Raw genomic sequence first — 22,009 nt, 5'->3', positions numbered from 1 at the left:
AGGACTTCTGCAAATCTGACATCATTTCCTCAGCTCCTGTCATAATTCTAGGAGATGCAGCAGCAGCACCTCTCACAGAAATATGTGTTCAAAAAAGATTTTATTTTCCCTTCCTTTTCCTTAATTTCTGGGCTTTCAAGACAGGATCATGAGAACAGGACAGAAGGAAAGATGAACCGAAAATAATACAAAATTCAAGAGCAAAACACAGGGGAACTTTACTTCAACATTAAGGCAAGAATGAAAATTGCTCAAGCAAAGAATGTTACATCAAATCACTGAGCACAAACAGACTTGCAGATAGCAATTTCATAAATGTATCTCTTATAATTTTATGTCAGTTATACCTCAATAAAGCTGAAATTAAAAATAATGTAGGGGGCTTCCCTGGTGGCACAGTGGTTGGGAGTCCGCCTGCCGATGCAGGGGACACGGGTTCGTGCCCCGGTCCGGGAGGATCCCACGTGCTGCGGAGCGGCTGGGCCCGTGAGCCATGGCCGCTGAGCCTGCATGTCCGGAGCCTGTGCTCTGCAATGGGAGAGGCCACAACAGTGAGAGGCCCGTGTACCGCAAAAAAAAAGAAAAAATTAATAATAATAATAATGTAGGGGCTCCCCTGGTGGCGCAGTGGTTAAGAGTCTGCCTGCCAATGCAGGGGACATGGGTTCAATCCCTGGTCCAGGAAGATCCCACATGCTGCTGAGCAACTAAGCCTGTGCGCCACAAATACTGAGCTTGTGCTCTTGAACCTGCGAGCCACAACTACTGAGCCCACGTGCCACAACTACTGAAGCCCACGCGCCTAGAGCCCATGCTCCACAACAAAAGAAGTCACCCCAATGAGAAGTCCTCACACCACAACGAAGAGTAGCCTCCACTCGCCGGAACTAAAGAAAGCCCGTGGGCAGCAACGAAGACCCAATGCAGCCAAAAATAAATAAATAACCAACATTACAAAAGAATAGATTTCTTTAATATGTTTTTCCAAGATGCAAACTCTCTCCTGGAGATTCTAATACAACTATAAATATAATACAAATACAGACATACAAGGACTCTGGCCTAGTCAATATAGATCCAAGAAGATATTACCAGGCCCAGCCATACTCCTAGCAGAAGAAAATTACTCATGGTAAAGATTAAGAGTACTGAAAATTTCTAAGTTAATACGTCTGTTTTTTCTAAAGTGTATTTTCAGATGTTTTTCTTTCTAATCATTACATAAATTTTATCATTTTACTTTTAAGTAATTCTTTTCTGTTTTCAATACTTCCTCCATAAAATAATTAGCATATGAGAGTTACTCCTTTAATAGAAACTTTCTATTTTCCAACTTATTCCCTAAAGTTAAATGACTTTAGGTAAATAACATAAATAAAAACCTATGTGCTTTCAAAATAGTATTAACCACTAAGTGAAGTCTACATAGAAATACAAACATAAAAACAAACCACTTTTTCTTCAGTCTACAAATCGCATGCTAAAGATCTGCTGTGCTCCTCATCTCTAACACCCATACTTCACTTATACTTTGACCACTTCACTCCCCAAAGATTCGCAAAGGTACCTCTAGTGCAATCTCTAAGGTCTGCCTCTCTGCCTTTTGCATCTGCAATCGCAACAAACTTGTCCTAAAAGGACATTTTTCCCTTTTAATGCTGCCCTAGTTGTGGTGGGTGACAAGAGAAAAATCAAAAAGAAAATGGTATCATCATTATACCATTATATATACTATTATATACTATGTATATATACTATATATACATAGTATATATACTATGATTATACTATTTCGAAAGCTCTGCTTTGCAAAAACAGCTAAATTCCTCAAGGATGTCACCAAATGTTTACATGATACAATGTTTTGTTTTGTTTTTTTAAAAAGAATGAGCAGAACTTTGAACATAGTTCTAAAGTTAATGTAATGGTTCTCAATATCTCTGGCTTACTACAAATTTTTCTATTTAAATTGCACCAAACACTATGCTACAGATCTCTCATCCAAATCACTTCATCACCACCATCACTGCCACCTTTAAAATTTAAAACATGTAATGGGAGTTCCCTGGTGGCCTAGTGGCTAGGATTCCAGGATTTCACTGCCATGGCCCGGGTTCAGTTCCTGGTTGGGAAACTGAGATCCTGCACGCCATGGGGCATGGCCAAAAATAATAATAATAATAAAATGTAAAACGTGTAAGACTGTTAATTAAATACTTGAATAATGCTTTTTATAACTAGTGTATTTATATGAAACAAATATAAGATCAGTAGGGACACAATCCAGTGTAGTGAATGTGAATGAGCATTCAAGTTCAGTTGAATCTCAACCCCATTATTTCTCTGTCTGGTGTCCTTAGTTATTGGAAGTCTACACTCTACAAGTCTACACTCTACATTTAATCAGCCTTTTGGCATAATTTTATAATAATTATGAATCTTATTTTGCTTTTTCAGATTGTTCATAGCAATCATATCAATTTGTATAGCTCTCTCACATACACACAACACCCCAAATCATGTATGTATATACATATATATTATTGAATGAATAATTTTATTTATCTGTTGCTATATCATTGGTCAGGAATACAACCCCATTTTAATAATGCTCCCTAAAACAGGATAGCTCTACAATGCAGGTACCAAGAACACAATGAAATAAGAAGCAGATACTGCCTATACTCAGTAAATAACTTTAATATATCCTTTCTGAAACTGTTACTAGAACATTTGACTTTAATGCCTATGAAATAAGTTTAAGACTTACTTCTCCTGGTCCTCTTGATCTTATAAATATACACAGTTTCCTAATTTAGGTCAAAGTTAAACTTTCCATTTGTCAAACCACTAATTTTCTGATCTCATTATTATGCATCTGAAAATATTAAAAGATTTACTTTTGCCTATCCCTTCCACATTTACTTCTACCTATTCCTCCTACAAACAGCAACCTTTTCAACACTGAGGTTTACTTTAATCCTTCATTTTATAGATGGTAAAACAAACAAAAAAGGGTAGAGTGTTCCAGAATGGCCATCATCAAAAAATCTACAAACAATAAATGCTGGAGAGGGTGTGGAGAAAAGGGAACCCTTTTGCACCGTTGGTAGGAATTAAATTGATACAGCCACTACGGAGAATAAGTCTGGAGGTTCCTTAAAAAACTAAAAATAGAACTACCATATGACCCAGCAATCCCACTACTGGGCATATACCCTGAGAAAAAATTCAAAAAGAGACATGTACCCCAATGTTCATTGCAGCTCTATTTACAACAGCCAGGACATGGAAGCAACCTAAGTGTCCATCGACAGATGAATGGATAAAGATGTGGCACATATATACAATGGAATATTACTCAGCCACAAAAAGAAGCAAAATTGAGTTATTTGTAGTGAGGTGGATGGACCTCGAGTCTGTCATACAGAGTGAAGTAAGTCATAAAGAGAAAAACAAATACCGTATGCTAACACATATATATGGAAACTAAAAAAATAAAAGTGGTTCTGATGAACCTAGGGGCAGGACAGCAATAAAGACTCAGACATAGAGAATGGACTTGGGGATATGGGGAGGGGGAAGGGTAAGCTGGGACGAAGTGAGAGAGTAGCATTGACAGATATACACTACCAAATGTAAAATAGATAGCTAGTGGGAAGCAGCCGCATAGCACAGGGAGATCAGCTCTGTGCTTTGTGACCTCCTAGAGGGGTGGGATAGACAGAGTGGGAGGGAGGTGCAAGAGGGAGGGGATATGCAGATGTATGTATACATATAGCTAATTCACTTTGTTATACAGCAGAAATTAACACAACATTGTAAAGCGATTATACTCCAATAAAGATGTTAAGAAAAAAAGAAAGAAAAAAAAGAATAGTGTTTTCTAGATTTTGGCTACTAGAAAAAAGAAGAAAAGTTTTAGTGTCACCATTCTCTTTCTAAAATTCATTTTGATTTAGACTGAAGTCTTACACATTTGCCAGAATCAAATAAAAATACCAAGCCACTAACATACTAATCCCTTCAGAACTCAGAGCTCTATTGATTAAACTAGTCTTTACATCTTTTAAGTACTTCCACATAACTAGTTAAGGCTTGAAATATTTATTATAAATGAGCAAATATACTAATTTATTATAGGAAAATCTAAACAGTAGATGCAAATTTTTCCTGCCACAATCTCTCAATGATTATTTTATCCAAAGAGATAATTCAAAAAGCACTCAGGACATTCTAAAGACTTAAAATTAATTAACATAATTAGAGTTGGGATCTGCTTACCTGTAAATAAAATTTACCATCTCTCCTTAAATAAAAGAGGTCCTGACGTAGTATTGATCAAGTAGAACAAAGTAAAAGAGTCTTCTGTGAAGGACCAATTTCCCCACCACCCAAAAAAACTATTTCTAGAGTTTTTTCTTTAGAGAGAAACGACCAGCAGTCACAATTATGAAGATATATGGTTAAGTGAAGACACCCAACAAATAAAATGTGCTTTTATTTATTCACTTTCTTTCACAGTTCCAACTAAAGCACATACAAGTTGGAAGACTCATCAACCCCCTAACACAAAACATTTACAAAACAAATGCACAAGGTTTACAAAACAAATGTGTAAGATTGAATAAACAATAGGACCCAGATTGGGGGAAATAAACAAAAATGACTAGACGGTAATATACCAAATGTTAACAGAGCTCTGAGAAGTGAAATACATGATTTATTTCCTTCTTTATACTAAAATTCTATAATTTTCCACAAGTTTTCCTACAGTGAACATTTATTACTTTTCAGAAAACTCCCCTTTAAAAAATAAAACACAACACATAATAAAGGTTCATTTAGAAGGGCTCTCCATGTTGAATAAGTATTACTGACATGATTCACCATTAAAGATAATGCCTCCAGTCCTTCTCACTTCCCAACACTAAAATGCTGTGTTATATCCTATTACTTTTCTGCTGCAACCTTACTTTTCCAAACCTTTCATTTCCACATAGTGGACGCTTTTAACTTTTTCATAAAACATAACTTCTCATTCATCCTCAATACTCTATTTTTTAAAACCTACCTCTAAATTTCGTTACAATAAATTTAGAAGGAAAAAAAAAAAGATGGTTTTATCCACTAATTACAACTTCGTGAGGCCACCATCACTTTAGCTACGGAAAAGTCAAGGCCGGGTAAACTACAGGTCCCACCATGCATTGCTGCCTTGTTCAGAGTAGGTCTCTACGGAAACAGAAAAAAAAAATTCTACAAGTCCCACCTGTTACTTCGTTTCTAAACACCTCCTGCACTTTCAGCTCCAACAACAAACGTAAAACAAGAGCCTCGTGACCTCCGGCCTGAGCCGGGAGCCCAGACAGGCAAGGGGCCAGGGGTCAGGCGGCGTGCCTGCTATAGCGGGTCAATTCTACCCAGCTCCAGCGCTCCCCTCTTCTTTCCGGGGCTGGGTACACGCACAAGCCTTCTCCTATCTGCATCCAATGGGGGCTCTTCAGCCACACAAGGGAGAAGAACCGGTTACTGTGCAAGCCCAAGAGACTTCCCCATGCCGGGGCGGGGGCTACCACAGAGTGGGGGCGAGAGCGTCGTGACCCCGAGAAGCAGCTTCAAAACACCAAGAGGACTCGTCGCAGACGCAGGGAGAAGCCACAGCCCCGCGGTGACCCTCTTCCGCCGGGCGCCTCCATTCCCACAGGGACCACAAACCCGACACTAACCTCCGCCCTCACAGGGCGGTTTTGTGCCCCCTCAGCCGGGTCGCAGGGCCACTGACCTCCCTTACCCTGCAACCGGCGGGCGGCGAGGGAACGAAATCCTCCCAGCCTTCCCGTCCGCTCCCTCCTCCTTACCGTCTTGGCGGCCTCCGCCCAGGTCCTGCCCTTCTTCCTACGGCCCTTTTCCCTCATGTCGGGTCTTGAACTGACTGGGAGGCTCCCGTGTCCGGGCTGCGGCCGCCCTCCCTGCCTGCTCTGCCCTGCGCTGTTTTTCCCGCGGTGCCGGGAAAGATGGGAGAAAGGGGAAGTCAGGCCGGAGGAGCACCCAAGCAGAGGAAGCGGCGGGGGTGGTGCGCGGGGGGCGGTCTATGGGGCGGCCGGTCCTCCTGCTGCCGTTACCACTGCTACCGCCGCTGCCATATTGGGTCCTTACTGTACAGGCAGCCGCTACGGTCATGTGACCGCTCCCGCGCGGCCGTCACTACTGTACGCAGCCGGCCGCGCGAACGAGCGCGCGCGCGCCCCAGCCTCCCGCGCGGGGATGCAGGGAGAACGAGCCGGCCAGCCGCCGCGCCTGGCCACTCCCCCGCCCTCCGCGCTCCGCCTCGCTTAGAGAGCATGCGCATCGGGGAGGTCCGACGCTACGCTGCGTCGGGCGTCTTGGGCTCTTGCCTACAGCGAAAACCTGCCTGCGGAAGCGGAACTTGATACGGCCCGGAAGGTTTATTGAGTGGATTTTGACCGCGTGCGGGGCGCCGCGGTGGCTATAGAGATCGGGACCCTCGCAACTATCACTTTCAATAAGCCTCGAACTTTCATTTTTTATTTGTCCACGTTCATTTTTAGAAAGGTTATCTTTTTGAAGATTTACAACAATTTTCGTACACTTTTTTTACCCCATTTGATAGATGAAGCAATTTGAGATTGAGTGACGCCAAACTCACGAGTCTAGAATATGGTGAAGCCACAAAATCAAACTACGAGCTCAGAGTCCTTTCCGTCTCTCCAGAATGCCTCTCAGTCTTAGGTGACCTTTATTTTACGGCCACCAGTAACTATATTCACGCTTTTACATGTGAATGTCTCATCAAGGACACAAATGATGTCTTTTTTATCTTGGTGAGCTCGCTTCCTGGCACAGTGCCTGTACATATCAGTCGCCCAGTAAATATTTGCTGAATGACTCAGCTGTATCTGTGGTCAGAAACAATTATTTGTAGTGTCCATAACAGCCTCCTGAAAGATCCAGAATGTGGCATCTTCCGTCGCATTTCCATGTCTTTATACTTAAAAAAGTAAGGAATGTGTAGTAACGCCTACTAATCTCCCAAATCCACCTGCTTCCAGAAGCTGCTTCCGATCTACTAACTTACTATTTTCTAAAATAGGACTGAGAGTTGAGCTGTTTATTGGGAGAAAAGACCGTTGAGAACAATACTTAACTTGGAGTCCATGGATAGGTTTCAGAAGTTTATGAACCCCCTAAAATTATGGGCAATATTTTGTGTGTTAGTTGTGCATTTTCTGAGAAGAGGATTCATAACTTTTCCTCAAGTTTTAAAAGGGGTCTGTTACACGCACACAAAGTCTTAATAGGGAGTTTGAGAGGCATCTAGATACTTCCTTATTTTTCTCCTTCAGTCATTAATCAGACAGCCCCATATCAGCAATTCATAATAGATATATTTTCACAAATTCCTTTAGTACTCATGGCACTATCCATAACATGCAAGGTATGCACCATCTCACTCTAAAGTATAGGTCAATAGTCAGTTCAAGAAGCACCTCTCCTTTCCCAGCTGTTGACTGGGACTTGCCATCTAGCCCTGTTGCCTGGGCAGTTTACCTCAGCTTGTTTTCAAATCCTGCTAGGACAGATATTCCCACTGTCCTTACTTTGCTTTTCTGGAGCTCCATTCCCAGATTTTAATTTCAAGGGTAGGGACTGTGGTATTGCAGTTCCTACTTTTTAATCTTCCACAGATCTGAATGGTTATTATTATCATTATTATTATTATTAAATTATATATAATTACCCAGAGAGTATTTTTGTCCCAATGTGTATTGATTCAATTTGTTATGCCTATTTGCATCTCTCATATTCCCACTCTAGTTCTGGATTTCCCTAAATGTCCTGTCTCTACTCCCACCCTACTCAAACCCACTCTTCAAAGGATGCCAGATTGTTCTTCTTAAAACCCAACCCTCCCCCATTACTACACCCTCTAAAATTCCTAATAAAGTCAAATTTCTTAGCCCTACTTCTGCTTTTGTTTTTTCATTTGACTTATAATATTGATTCATACATCATATAAAAATTAGTGGCCACCAGTTACAGTCCCACCCTGCCTCCCTTCAGCCCCTGATTTACCTATAAATTTGCTAATCCTAACCTTCTCCTTACTATAGGCTAATCCTTCCTTCAGTACACTGCATACCATACTGTATACAGGAGCCCAGGCTTCTCACCATCTTTGGAATGTTAGTTCATAAAATACGCCTTTTTAAAAAAAATTTTCTAGCTCTGGCTCCCCTCCACCATCTTCTACAAACCTACTCAAGATCCTTCCAGATTAAATAAAGAAATTTCTTTACCCTACCACCTTACCCTACCAAATTATTTTTCTTTCTCTTCTTCACCCATAAATATCTTGAAAGCGTGGCCTACACTCACAGTCTCCACCTCCACAGCTTCCACCCACTCTTCTGCCCTTCTAAGTGTAACAATACTCTCCTCTACACTAAAAAATAGACGTCTCGGGGGTTTCCCTGGTGGCGCAGTGGTTGAGAGTCCACCTGCCGATGCAGGGAACACGGGTTTGTGCCCCGGTCCGGGAAGATCCCACATGCCGCAGAGCGGCTGGGCCCCTGAGCCATGGCCGCTGAGCCTGTGCGTCCAGAGCCTGTGCTCCGCAACAGGAGAGGCCACAACAGTGAGAGGTCCACGTACCGCAAAATAAATAAATAAATAAAAATAAAATAGAGGTCTGACTCTTGTGTGGTAAAGTGAACGACATGCTTTTACAAACTTTAGCTTAGGGTACTACAGAAAATGAAGTCAAGAGTTTTCAGGCTACAGATGCCCAGCCCCAAGCCTGTCATGCTCTATCTTGGAATCCACATGAGACTTTCATTTTCAAAATAAAAATAACTATTTTTCATGTTTACAAAATTTCTCATAAAAAGTCCATAGATATTCATTACATCTGTAGAAGCAGAGACTGAGACTTGACCCCTTGTGCAATTGATTTATTGAAGTGCTCTCAGGAGAACTCTATAAGGATTTGAAGGAAACATGATAGGAAAAGAAGCTAAGGATAAATTGGAAGATTGGGATTGACTTATACACACTGCTATATATAAAATAGGTAACTAATAAGGACCTATTGTGTAGCACAGGAAACTCTATTCAATACTCTGTAATTACCTATATAGAAAAAGAACCTAAAAAAGAGTGGATATATGTATATGTATAACTGACTCACTTTGCTGTACACCTGAAACTAACGCAACGTTGTAAATCAGCTATACCCCCCCCAAAAAAAGAAACTAAGGGAAGATGTGGTTTCAGCCTGGTACCTCAGCCAAGCATTAATGTCCCCACAGAATTATCCCACCTTGAGATATGAGGTGAGGCTTCTGTATCTGCTCATCAAACACTCTTATACTCAGGCCTTCCCTGGTGAGAAAGGAGGTCAGTTGTAACCTCCCAAGCATTTCCAGGAAAGATAACTCTTGTTGACCAAGGGCAGTTCTCTAGAGAAAAATGCAGCTATGAGCCCTCAGCTGCCAATACTCACAGCAGCTGGAAGATATGTACACTGGAAAGGAGTGTGGGCAATGCAGCAATAGGGTATTACAAAATAAAAAGAAGAAAATTTAAATTCTACCACAAAGAAATCACCCGGGGCTTCCCTGGTGGCGCAGTGGTTGAGAGTCCGCCTGCTGATGCAGGGGACACGGGTTCGTGCCCCGGTCCGGGAGGATTCCACATGCCGCCGAGTGGCTGGGCCCGTGAGCCATGGCCGCTGAGCCTGTGCGTCCGGAGCCTGTGCTTCGCAACGGGAGAGGCCACAACAGTGAGAGGCCCGCATACCGCAAAAAAATTCACAAGTGTTACCAGGTGCTGGGAGTAGGGGAGAATGTGGACTTACTGTTTAATGGGTACAGAGTTTCAGTATGGGATGATGAAAAAATTTCTGGAGATGGTTAGTGGTGATAGTTGCACAACAATATGAATGTACTTAATGCCACTGAATTGTACCCTTAAAAATGACTAAAATGTAGGGAGGGTGGGAGGGAGGGAGGGAGATGCAAGAGGGAGGAGATATGGGGACATATGTATATGTATAACTGATTCACTTTGTTATAAAGCAGAAACTAACACACCATTGTAAAGCAATTATACTCCAATAAAGATGTTTAAAAAAATGACTAAAATGGAAAATTTGGGGTCATTTTACTATAATTAAAAACTTATTTTAAAAAATGGGAATTCCTTGGCAGTCCAGTGGTTAGGATTCCATGCTTTCACTGCTGAGGGCCCAGGTTCAATCCCTGGTCAGGGAACTAAGATCCTGAAAGCCGCACAGCGTGGCCCCCTCCAAAAAAAAATTAACAGGTGTTCTATATACCAGTAATAACTGATAGAAAGTTTGAAAACCTCCATTCCCAATAGCTACAAAAGAGTGTATGTGTATATGCATACAGTTGACCCTTGAACAATGCAGGGGTTAGGGTCACCAACCTCCCCAAGAAGTGCTATCTCTGCCTCAAAAACAAAGGAATGGATAAGTATGACTCACCCAAGGGCAGGAAGCTGAAACGGTTTGGAGAGAATCAGGACTCAAACACTAGTTCTTTTGATTCCACTTATTATGATCTCTAATCGAACACAAACTTTTCCCCACACTTAGTTAAAGATCTATAAAATAAAAACACAGGTATTATATTTATTGAAAAAAATCCACATATAAGTGGACCCACATGTACATATTTTATACACATACCAAAAATTAGGACTAATGTGAAGAAAAAATGTCTTGACTGTTCATAACCTATATAAAGTGAACAACTCATTTCTGAGAGAACTAAAATAAGACTCTTAGTAAATAAATATATAAACCATGATCTTAGATAAGAAGACTATTCTAAATGCTCTTTAATTCAAAATAATATCTTAGGGAGATTTATTTGGCTATATTTTGACCAAATAATGTTGAAGTTCATCTCAAACAATAAGTTAAAATTAACCAATACAATTTTTTTAAAAGAAGAGTAATGTGGGAAGATTTGTCTCACAGATTTTAAAACATATTTTTGAGGACTAATAATCTTGTTTAAAACAAAAAGAAAAAATAATCAAAACTAGAGAAACTGGTTCCAAAACTGACAGAGATTAGTGAACAAAATACCATAGATAACTTAGAAACAAGCCTTAGTATAAACAGAACTTAGTATATAATAAAAGTGACATCATCAGTGAGGAAATGAAGTTTTATGCAGTAAATGATGTTGGCATAATTTATGTATAACCATTTAGAAAAAAAGAGAGGATATTCCTCTTCCATTTTTTTTTCAGGGAGGGTAAACCAGAGTCTGGGTGTCTGTGACCCCTATCTTTGCCTCCTTACATATGTTTAAATATATATTATGAGGAAAAAAAAATTAAAAAGGGAGTTCTCTGGTGGCCTAGTGGGTAGGATTCCAGGCTTTCACTGCCATAGTCCAGGTTCAGTCCCTGGTCGGGGAACTAAGATCCCGCAAGCCGTGCAGTACCGCCAAAAAAAAAAAAAAAAAAAGCAAATATATGTTATGTATATATAAATATAAATATATATCCTTGTTGTTGATCAGACTAGGGTCCAAATGGGCAATATCTTCTGAGAGCACCTTTGCTGGAAAGTGGCATCCATCATGATGACCAGGGACCACATGTCAGGCCCCTTAGGGATAGAAATGATATTTTCAACATCTTTTATGAAGCCGGCATTGGCAAAAATGTCCCTAGAACAGTTTTGTAAAGAATCAACTCTTTTTCATGACGTTCTTATTGGAAATCTTTTCATTGTTAAGAAAGATGGCACTAACTTTATACATCTGTAGGAACTCATCATTGGCCAGGAAGTCAGAGCCTTTGACTTTCCACTGTCTGGCAGGATGAAATAAGGGAAAAATCATTCTGGTTTCACCTCCTTGCTCACAGAATGGTCCATTAATGCAAGAAGTCAAGACTGGCAACTCTCAAGCCCAGTTCCTCAGGTTTTCATAGTTCTAGCTGTTGATCCCTGCTATCCTATCCTCTCTATCCACACGACCTGGATTCTTGACTGTCTTCTCAAGGTAGACAATAATGCTATCTATTATACATTGGACAGAATCCTGGACGTTGAACCCCCAGTTCACATAATCTTTAACTACCTCATCAGGGAACATCCCAGCTGGAGAGCCAAGTCTGTCTAATGTGAGGCTCACTTTCTATCCAGTTTTCCCAACACCATTTGTTTAAGAGACTATCCTTTCCCCAGTGTATATTCTTAGCTCCTTTGTCAGAAATTAATTGACCATATATATATGGGCTTATTTCTGGCCTCTGTATTCTGTTCCATTTATCTATGTGTCTGTTATTATGCTGAAACCATGCTATTTTGTTTGCTATCTCTTTGAAATGTAGTCTGAAAGCCTTCAGCTTTGTTCTTTTCAAAATTGTGTTGGCCATTCAGGGTCTTTTGTGGTTCCATTCAAATTTTAAGACTGTTTTTTCTATTTCTGTGAAAAATGCCATTGAAATTTTGATAGGGATTGCATAGATTTTGTAGATCCCTTTGGGAAGCATGGACATTTTAACAACATTAATCCTTCCAATCTATAAACACAGAGTATCTTTCCATTTATTTGTGTCTTCTTCAATTTCTTTTATCAATGTCTTATAGTTTTCAGTGTATAGATCTTTCACCTCCTTGGTTAAATTTATTCCTAAGTTTTTATTCTTTTTGATGTTATTGGAAATGAGATAGTTTTCTTAATTTCTCTTTCTGACAGTTCATTGTTGGTGTTTAAAAATGCAACAGATTTTTGTATATTGATTTTGTACCCTGCATCTTTACTGAATTTGCCTATTAGTTCTAATAGTTTTTTGGTGGAGTCTTTAGGTTTTTCTACATGTAAAATCATGTCATGTGCAAATAGTGACAGTTTTACTTCTGCCTTTCCAATTTGGATGTCTTTTATTTCTTTTTCTTCCTAATTGCTCTGTCAGGACTCCCAGTATTATGCTGAATGAAAACGGCAAGAGTGGCACCCTTATCCTGTTCCTATTCTTAGAAGAAAAGCTTTCAGCTTTCCACCATTGAGTATGATGTTAGCTGTGGGCTTGTCAAATATGGCCTTTATTATATTGAGGTACATCCCCTCTATACCCAGTTTGTTGACACTTTTTATCTTGAAAGGACGTTGAATTTTGTCCAATGATTTTTCTGCATCTATTGAAATGATCATATGATCTTTATCCTTCATTTTGTTCATGTGTTGTATCACATTGATTTGTGGGTATTGAACCACCCTTGCATCCTTAGAATAAATCCCACTTGATTATGGTATATGATCCTTTTAATGTACTGTGGAATTGGTTTACTAATATGTTGTTGAGGATTTTTGCATCTGTATTCATCAGAGATACTGGTCTGTAATTTTCTTTCCTTGTAGTGTCCTTGTGTGGTTTAGGTATCAGGGTAATACTGGCCTCATAAAATGACTTTGGAAGTGTTTCCTCCTCTTCTATTTGTTGGAAGAGTTTGAGAAGGATTGGTATTCATTCTTCTTTACATGTTTGGTAGAATTCACCAGTGAAGGCTTCCGGTCCTGGACTTTTCTTTGTTGGTAGATCTTTGATTACTGATTCAATCTCCTTACTAGTAATCAGTCTGTTCAGATTTCTATTTCTTCATGATTCAGTCTTGGTAGGTTATATGCTTATAGGAATTTACTCATTTCTTCTAGGATGTCCAAAGTGTTGGCATGTAATTATTCATAGGTGTCTCTTATGATTCTTTTTATTTAGAGGTATCAATTGTAATGTCTCCTCTTTCATTTGTAATTTTATTTATTTGAGTCCTCTTTCTTTTTTCTTGGTTAGTCTAGCTAAAGGTTTGCGTATCTTGTTTATCTTTTAAAAAACTGTTCTTAGTTTCATTGATCTTTTCTAGTGTCTCTATTTCATTCATTTCTGCTCTGATCTTTGTTATTTTCTCCCTTCTAATTTTGAGCTTAGTTTCTTCTTCCTTTTCTATTTCCTTGATGTGTAAAGTTAGGTTGTCTATTTGAGAGCTTTCTTTTTTCTTATTGTAGGAGTTTACTATAAACTCCCCTCTTGAAACTGCTTTTGCTGCATCCCAGAAGATTTTGTACATTGTATTTCCATTTTCATTTGTCTCAAGGTATTTTTTTAAATTTCCCTTTCTATTTATTTGACCTACTGGTTGTTCAGGAGCATGCTGTTTAGTCTCAGCATAGTTGTGAATTTTCCAGTTTTCTTCCTATAACCGATTTCTAGTTTCATACCATTGTGGTTGGAAAAGATACTTGGTAGGATTTCAATCTTCTTGAATGTATTAAGACTTGTTTTATGGTTGAACATATAATCTATCCTGGAGAATGTTCCATGTGCACTTGAGAAGAATGTGTATTCTGCTGCTGTTAGATGGAATGTTCTGTAAATGTCTGTTAAGTCCATCTGGTTTAATTAACATGTCATTTAAGTCCAATGTTTCTTTATTGATTTTCTGTCTGGATGATCTATCCATTGTTGAAAATGAGATTTTGAAGTCCTCTACTATTAGTGTAGTGTGGTATATTTCTCCCTTCAGATCTGTTAATATTTGCTTTATATATTTAGGTGCTCCTATGTTGAGTACACAAATATTTACAAATGTTATACTCTTGATAAATCAATCCCTTTATCATTATATAATGACCTTCTTTGTCTCTTGCTACAGTCTTTGGCTTAAAGTCTATTTTGTGTGATATAAGTATAGCCACCTCTGTTTTCTTTTGGTTTTCATTTGCATGGGATATCTTTTTCCATCCCTTCACTTTCAGTCTGTGTGCCTCTAAAGCTGAAGTGAGTCTCTTGTAAGCAGCATATAACTGGGTCTTGTTTTTTTTTTTTGTGGTATGTGGGCCTCTCACTGTTGTGGCCTCTCCCGTTGCGGAGCACAGGCTCCAGACGCGCAGGCTCAACAGCCATGGCTCACGGGCCCAGCAGCTCCGCGGCATGTGGGATCTTCCCGGACCAGGGCACAAACCCACGTCCCCTGCATCGGCAGGCGGACTCTCAACCACTGCGCCACCAGGGAAGCCCTTGGGTCTTGTTTTTTAATCCATTCAGCTACTCTATATCTTTTGAACAGAGAAGGAAAAAAAAATTTTTTTTAATTACTTTTGCTTGTATGTTAAAAAGATACTCAGGGGACTTCCCTGGTGGTGCAGTGGTTAAGAATCTGCCTACCAATGTAGGGAACATAGGATCGAGCCCTGGGTGGAGAAGATCTCACATGCTGTGGAGCAACTAAGCCCAGGAGCCACAACTACTGAGCCTGAACTCTAGAGCTCGTGAGCCACAACTACTTAGTCCATGTGCCACAACTACTGAAGCCCATGTGTCTAGAGCCTGTGCTCCGCAACAAAAGAGGCCACCGCAATGAGAAGCCCACATACCACAACGAAGAGTAGCCCCCACTTGCCGCAACTAGAGCAAGCCCATGCGTGGCAACGAAGACCCAACGCTGCCAAAAATAAATAAATAATTTTTTTTTTTTAAAGATACTCAGGTACTCCTCGTACATCTGTTTTACGTTTCAATTTGGGTCTAGAGTAGGTAAATAATGTACATGGTAATCAGAATTCTTTACCAGTAACTTTTTAAAAATTAATTATTTATTTTTATTTTTGGCTGTGTTGGGTCTTTGTTGCCACGCGCGGGCTTTCTCTAGTTGTGGCGAGCGGGGTCTACTCTTCGTTGTGGTGCATGGGCTTCTCATTGTACTGGCTTCTCTTGTTGTGGAGCACGGGCTCTAGGCACGTGGGCTTCAGTAGCCGTGGCACACGGGCTAAGTAGTTGTGGCTCACAGGCTCTAGAGAGCAGGCTCAGTAGTTGTGGCACCTGGGATTAGTTGCTCCATGGCATGTGGGATCTTCCCGGACCAGGGCTCAAACCCGTGTCCCCTGCATTGGCAGGTGGATTCTTAACCACTTCGCCACAAGGGAAGCCCTACAATTAACTTTTAAAAATACCCCAGTTTGGTAGAATTATCCAATTCTGTCTAATGATAATCCAAAGACAATTTTCTTTTTAAGAAACTTTTTCTTATAGCCTCACAGATAGTAGAACCAACATTAATTCTGGGGGGAAATAGTTGTTTTAAAAAGACAATATTAAATAAATAGTGTAGCATGAAGGCACCAGAGCACAGGTCTTCTGAAGCCCTTGTTAGCTCTACCCTAACCACAGACATCAGCCTTAATCAGTTTGCCATCTCAAACATGCTTGCCTTGGACTTCCCTGGTGGTGTAGTGGTTAAGAATCCGCCTGCCAATGCAGGGGACACGGGTTCGAGCCCTGGTCCGGGAAGATCCCACATGCCAAGGAGCAGCTAAGCCCGTGCAACACAACTACTGAGCCTGCGCTCTAGAGCCCGCAAGCCACAACTACTGAGCCCGCGTGCCACAACTACTGAAGCCCATGCGCCTAGAGCCCGTGCTCCGCAACAAGAGAAGCCACCGCAATGAGAAGCCTGCACACCGCAATGAAGAGTAGCCCCCGCTCGCCACAACTAGAGAAAGCCCGCACGCAGCAATGAAGACCCAACGCAGCAAAAAATAAATAAATAAATAAAATAATTTTTTAAAAAAGAAAAAACATGCTCGCCTTGACTTAGGTCATGACCAGGAGGCAGGCTGTAGGTGGATCCTGTTCAAAGTCCTTGCCTCTGACTCTACATTGGTCAACAGCTGTGGCTGCACACAGAAAGAGGTGCCAGACTCAGACTGACTGGGCTGGAGTTCCCTCACCTGACTGCCAGAAGCTGGGCGAGCCACTGAAACTTTTTAAGCCTCACTTCTCTCTACTAGGGTTATTATGAGGTCTGAATGAGGTAACAGATGTAGAGTGCTTAGAATAGCACCTAGTACATTGTAAGCCATCAATAAATGTTAGTTATTGTGTCTTGTGTATTATACCTGACCAGAAAAGAGGACAAAAGTAGACTTTCTCAACTCTTCTTCCTTCCTGCAAAACTTTTATGTACCCAGCTGTTTCCATTTCTCTACTATGCAACAAGATTTAGCATACTTGGTGATTAGGACAGTAAGAGGAAAGGGAAGGAAAGGAATTGACTATTCAGTGTCTGCTGTATACCTGGCAATTTATATGAGGATATGAAGATGAAGGAATGTCTCAAGAAATATTTCTCTTAGGGACAAATACGACCTTGAAATATCAATCCAGTTCAACTAAACAGATTAATTTAGTATCTTTCAACCATGAGCCAAACACTGAGGACCAGACATGAGTGCAAGATGGCAAAACAGGGAGGAAAAGGACTGTGTCTATCATGTTCATTATTATATTTTCAGTGTCTAGAATAGCACTTGTTATAGGAGATGCTCAATATAATTTTATTAAATTAAAAAGCAGATAAATGAATAAATAAGCAAGACACAGCCCCTACTCCCAAGAAGCTCATATTAAAGTAAAAAAGACCTATAAACAAATTAGATACCATACATTGTCATACATACAATCATAAACATATATGCAAAACCCTAAAGTGACATAGATGAAAAGGTAATAAACTCTATGGGGCTTAGGTCTGGGGAGGGTGTCCAGCAAGGACCCAAGGAGGAGCCCTTTAGAATGACAACCTGTGAAGAGAGTGGATGGGGCAGGGAGAGTAAATGAGATTAGAAGCAGGGAAACCAGTTAGGAGGGCTTTGTAACTGGTCTTCCAGGGGACATTACGTCCTCAGGTTCTAGATCAGGTTTCTTAACCTGGGGTCCAAGGGAGGGGTCCATTAGTTTAGACAAAATTACATCTTTATTTTCACTAAATTTAAACTGATTTGTCACCTATGACTTTGTCACGAACAGAAACCTCAGATATTTTCATATTATATTACAGAAATATTTTTATATTTATCATAACTTCACAATTTCAGTATTACTAGACCTGCCACTATATCTTGTTATGTGAGGCATTACCAGTGAAGCACCTATACCACCATATCACAAATTCATTTTTCTAATAAGCTGATCACTGGATTTCGATGTAAATTTTTTTTTTTTTTTTTTTGTAATCGTATGTATTTTATTTACACGTTAAAAGAGATTCTGAGGGCTTCCGTGGTGGCGCAGTGGTTGAGAGTCCGCCTGCCAATGCAGGGGACACGGGTTCGTGCCCTGGTCCGGGAAGATCCCACATGCCACGGAGTTGCTGGGCCCGTGAGCCATGGCCGCTGAGCCTGCGCGTCCGGAGCCTGTGCTCCGCAACAGGAGAGGCCCCAACAGTGAGAGGCCCGCGTACCGCAAAAAAAAAAATAAAGAGATTCTGAGAAGGGGTCCATAGGCTTCAACAAACTGCCAAAGGAATCCACAGTAAACAAACAAGCAAACACAAAAACAGGTGGTGGTTAAGAACCTCTACTCCAGAGTCAGATTAAGTGTATGAAACCCTAATTTCATCCCATAAGTGTGTGACTTCAGGCAAATTAAAAAAACAAAAATCTTTCTTGGCCTCAGTTTTCTCATGTGGAAAATGGGTGTAATATTGATAGTATCTGTTTCATAAGTTTGTTGTAAAGATAAAATACACATAAAGAGCTCAGAATAATGCCAGGTGTATAAACATTCAATAACTGATACTATAATAACCTGTCTAGATCTCAGTTTCTGAAGAAAATCCAGTGAATAATCCCTTAAATCTAGCATTCCTAGAGACTCTAGCCTATATATGAAGATTTCCCTGAATGGTGATTAAGGCAACAGCCAAAAGATTCCTCATTTCCTCCTCTTCCCCTCTTGTTTATAAGTCAATTTAAGGACCAATGAAGAGTCAATACAAGGTTTTCATTTCCTGCAAAAAAAAAGGCAACTTCCTGAAAATTAAGACTGATGTATAAACACAGATTTAGTTGATAGACCCCCATGGAAAATATCCTATTCCAGTTTCTCTAAAGCATAAATCTGGATGCTATTGAGAGGCATGAAGTAGCTCACTTCGTGGGCATGAAGGGAAGACCAGACCCTGTATTGAACTGCAGGTGGTCAGAGATTCAGAGATGCAGAAAGCAGGAAGGAAGGCGGAGGAATTGGAGGCCAGCCAGGAGCAAGCTGGGAATAACCAGGCTGTGCTGCTCCTTAGTTACCACGGGCTTTGTCCAGCCAGATGTCCTCAGCATCTCCTTGGTTTTCTGCCTGAGGAATTTGACTATTCATTCTGACGTTGTCTTAAATGCTGTCCACATTCGTAAGTACTCCTCAGAGGTCAAATACATTTTTTAAAAAATAAATTTATTTACTTTTTATTTATTTTTGGCTGTGTTGGGTCTTTGTTGCTGCACGCGGGCTTTCTCTAGTTGTGGCGAGCGGGGTCTACTCTTAGGTGCAGTGCGCGGGCTTCTCACTGCGGTGGCTTCTCTTATTGTGGAGCACGGGCTCTAGGCGTGCGGACTTCAGTAGTTGTGGCACGCGGGCTCAGTAGTTGTGGTTCGCGGGCTCTAGAGCGCAGCCTCGTATTTGTGGCGCACGGTCTTAGCTGCTCCGCGGCATGTGGGATCTTCCTGGACCGGGGCTCGAACCCATGTCCCCTGCATTGGCAGGCAGACTCTTAACCACTCCGCCACCAGGGAAGTCCTCAAATACATTTTAAAATGTTCATCCTAGCAAGAGAGATTTTTTACATAGATGGGGATACAGCCTGGACCTAAAAAGATTTAGGTTCAAGTCCCAACTTTGTCATTTACTACCTGAGTGAACTTAAGCAATTTGTTTAGATTGTCTAATCTTCAGTTTCCCCATCTACCAAAAATTGGGATAGTTTACTCAATGAAAATTCATTTTGAGCCTATTATGGGACAGGCTCAGATCTGAAAGTTGGGAATACAGAAGTAAACCAGGTAGGTAAGGCCCTATCTGGTAAGGCTATCAAGGAGCTTTATTCAAGTGGAGATAGGGGAGAAATAAATAGACAAGACAACATCAGATGTTGATAAATGTCTGGAAGACAATAAAACAAGTTGATGTGCAAGACAGCGGGAGCATTTTTAGATTACAAGGAAAGCCTCTCTGAGAATTTGACATTTGAGCTGAAACAAAAGACAAGAAAGACAAGAAGGAACTAGCCCTGTGAAGATGAGGGTGTGGAGCATTCCAGTGTAAGGCAAGGGGGATTTCAAAGGCCCTAAGGCAGAGGAAAGGGTTTGGTGTATCAGTGGAATACAGAGAAGATCTAGAATGGAGTGAGATGGAGAGGAATCTGGGAAGAAGTGGGAGAGGTAGGCAAGACTGAGGAGGCGGAAGAGGATGTGGGAGATTTGAGGAGAGCAGAGAATGTGTGAAGTAGTTGTTTTGGAGAATGGGTGAGAGAACATGCTGGGGAAGTGGAGTAGGGTTGCTTGGCAGCATTGAAGACTCCTTTTGGGATGTGTGGTCATGAATTTAAACTAGAACTAACTGGCATAGTGGATGTTGTTCTGAGGATTAGATCAGATGAATGGCAGGTTTGGGTAGACGCTCAAAAATGTTGAGCTGTCATAAGAGGCAGAAAAAAAGAAGATGAGGAAAATGAAGCAAGCTCATTTATTTTTGCAACCATTTGCAATTCATAGGAGCAGTAAATAATACACTGTGTATTCTGATCTTTGGTTTAAGACTAAGGTTTTTTTTTTTAATAAATTTATTTATTTTTATTTATCTTTGGCTGCGTTGGATCTTTGTTGCTGAGTGCAGGCTTTCTCTAGTTGTGGCGAGCAGGGGCTACTCTTCGTTGTAAGACTCAGGTTTTCTTCTAAAATGAGTTTTTTTGCATTTGAATATTTTAACCCTGAGTGTTTTTGCATACCTAATACAAAGCACTGTAATGTTTGCTCTTGTGGCCTTAGTAAACTGGAAGTAAATCTCTCTGGTCAGTCCCTTGTAGAACCACTTCCTTATACTCCAAATACAGGAACACAGCTTATCTTAATATATACACAAACTTTGCTTCCATCTTTTTGGGTGCTCAGACAAAAAAAAAAAAAAGATTTCTTTTGGTAACCTTCCAAAGATGTTTTGAAATGTTAATTCACCCACATTTGGTACCTGGGAACAACTCTGCAGCCTAGGATATCACCTCTATTGCAACTTTGAATATAATCTCCCTTGCAACGCAGAAATGGTGGAAATCACACCTGAAATTTCCTGTAATTTCATGTCGCCCAATGAGATCCTTTTTGACAAACGCTTTTTAAAAACTCCTTAAGGTTCAGAAGTTCTAATACAGGAAAAGCACTGATACTGATATGGGATATGGCAGAAATGCCAAATTAACTAGATTTGAACAGGACAGGATCTGGAGTCAGTGGGGGACCTCAGAGGCAGCAGCTGGGAGACAGGTAGGTGTTGAGTGGTGAGAATGACAGCTGGGTTGGTAGGAGGCTAGTGAGGAGTCCGGCAAGGGATAATAAGTGAGCTTGCCTACTGGAAGGCAGAGAGCAACGGAGAGGAATTGGAGAGCAAATAAAAGGTGGGATTCTAGGCATGCAGTCTGACAGCAGGCTGTGAGAACTCGAGCTCTTAGACAGAGTCAGAGAAGTTGAAAAGAACAAGGTACGCCCCCAATCTCAGTCTTTGATAGCCCCAGCCCTACGTTCTGCAAATTCTTCCTCTAGCTGGTGGTGTCTCCCAGAAGCATCATCTACTCCAATGTTCTTGGTTCCTCAAAGAAACCTCCTGCTCCCCACCCCCCACCCCCATTCCACGTAATGTTTACAAGTTGGAGAAAAAGATTCTGAGGTTGTAACAAACACGGCTGGTCTCCCGTCATATCCACCCAACACTCAGTGTTCCTATAATTGCTGACAGTTTCTTCCTGCAAACATCTGGGACTCTGCCTGAGAGCTTTCCCTGATCACTGGAGCATGCTTGACTCAAGAGCAGGCAGACCAGAAAAGCCAGGGTCTTAATGCCTCAGAGCAACCGCCAAACAATGATTGACCGGAGTTGGTATAGAAATACGTATTTCAGTTACCTA

General features: G+C 40.8%; 2 protein-coding genes across 3 annotated transcripts in view; both read right to left on the bottom strand.

The window, feature by feature from the left end:
- Positions 1-6,212, bottom strand: part of ASXL2 (ASXL transcriptional regulator 2) — a 133,122-nt gene extending 126,910 nt beyond the window's left edge. The window contains exon 1 of the mRNA XM_033425089.2: positions 5,862-6,212. Coding sequence (XP_033280980.1) covers positions 5,862-5,918 — 57 coding nt within the window. The 5' untranslated portion in view covers positions 5,919-6,212. The remainder of the gene's footprint in view (positions 1-5,861) is intronic.
- DTNB (dystrobrevin beta) overlaps positions 1-22,009 on the bottom strand; it is a 608,309-nt gene that overhangs the window by 411,231 nt on the left and 175,069 nt on the right. The window lies entirely within an intron of this gene.

Source organism: Orcinus orca, chromosome 13 (assembly GCF_937001465.1).
Source record: "Orcinus orca chromosome 13, mOrcOrc1.1, whole genome shotgun sequence".
NCBI lineage: Eukaryota > Metazoa > Chordata > Mammalia > Artiodactyla > Delphinidae > Orcinus > Orcinus orca.
The sequence above is the reverse complement of the archived record's forward strand: the minus strand, read 5'-3'. Positions and strand labels throughout refer to the sequence as shown.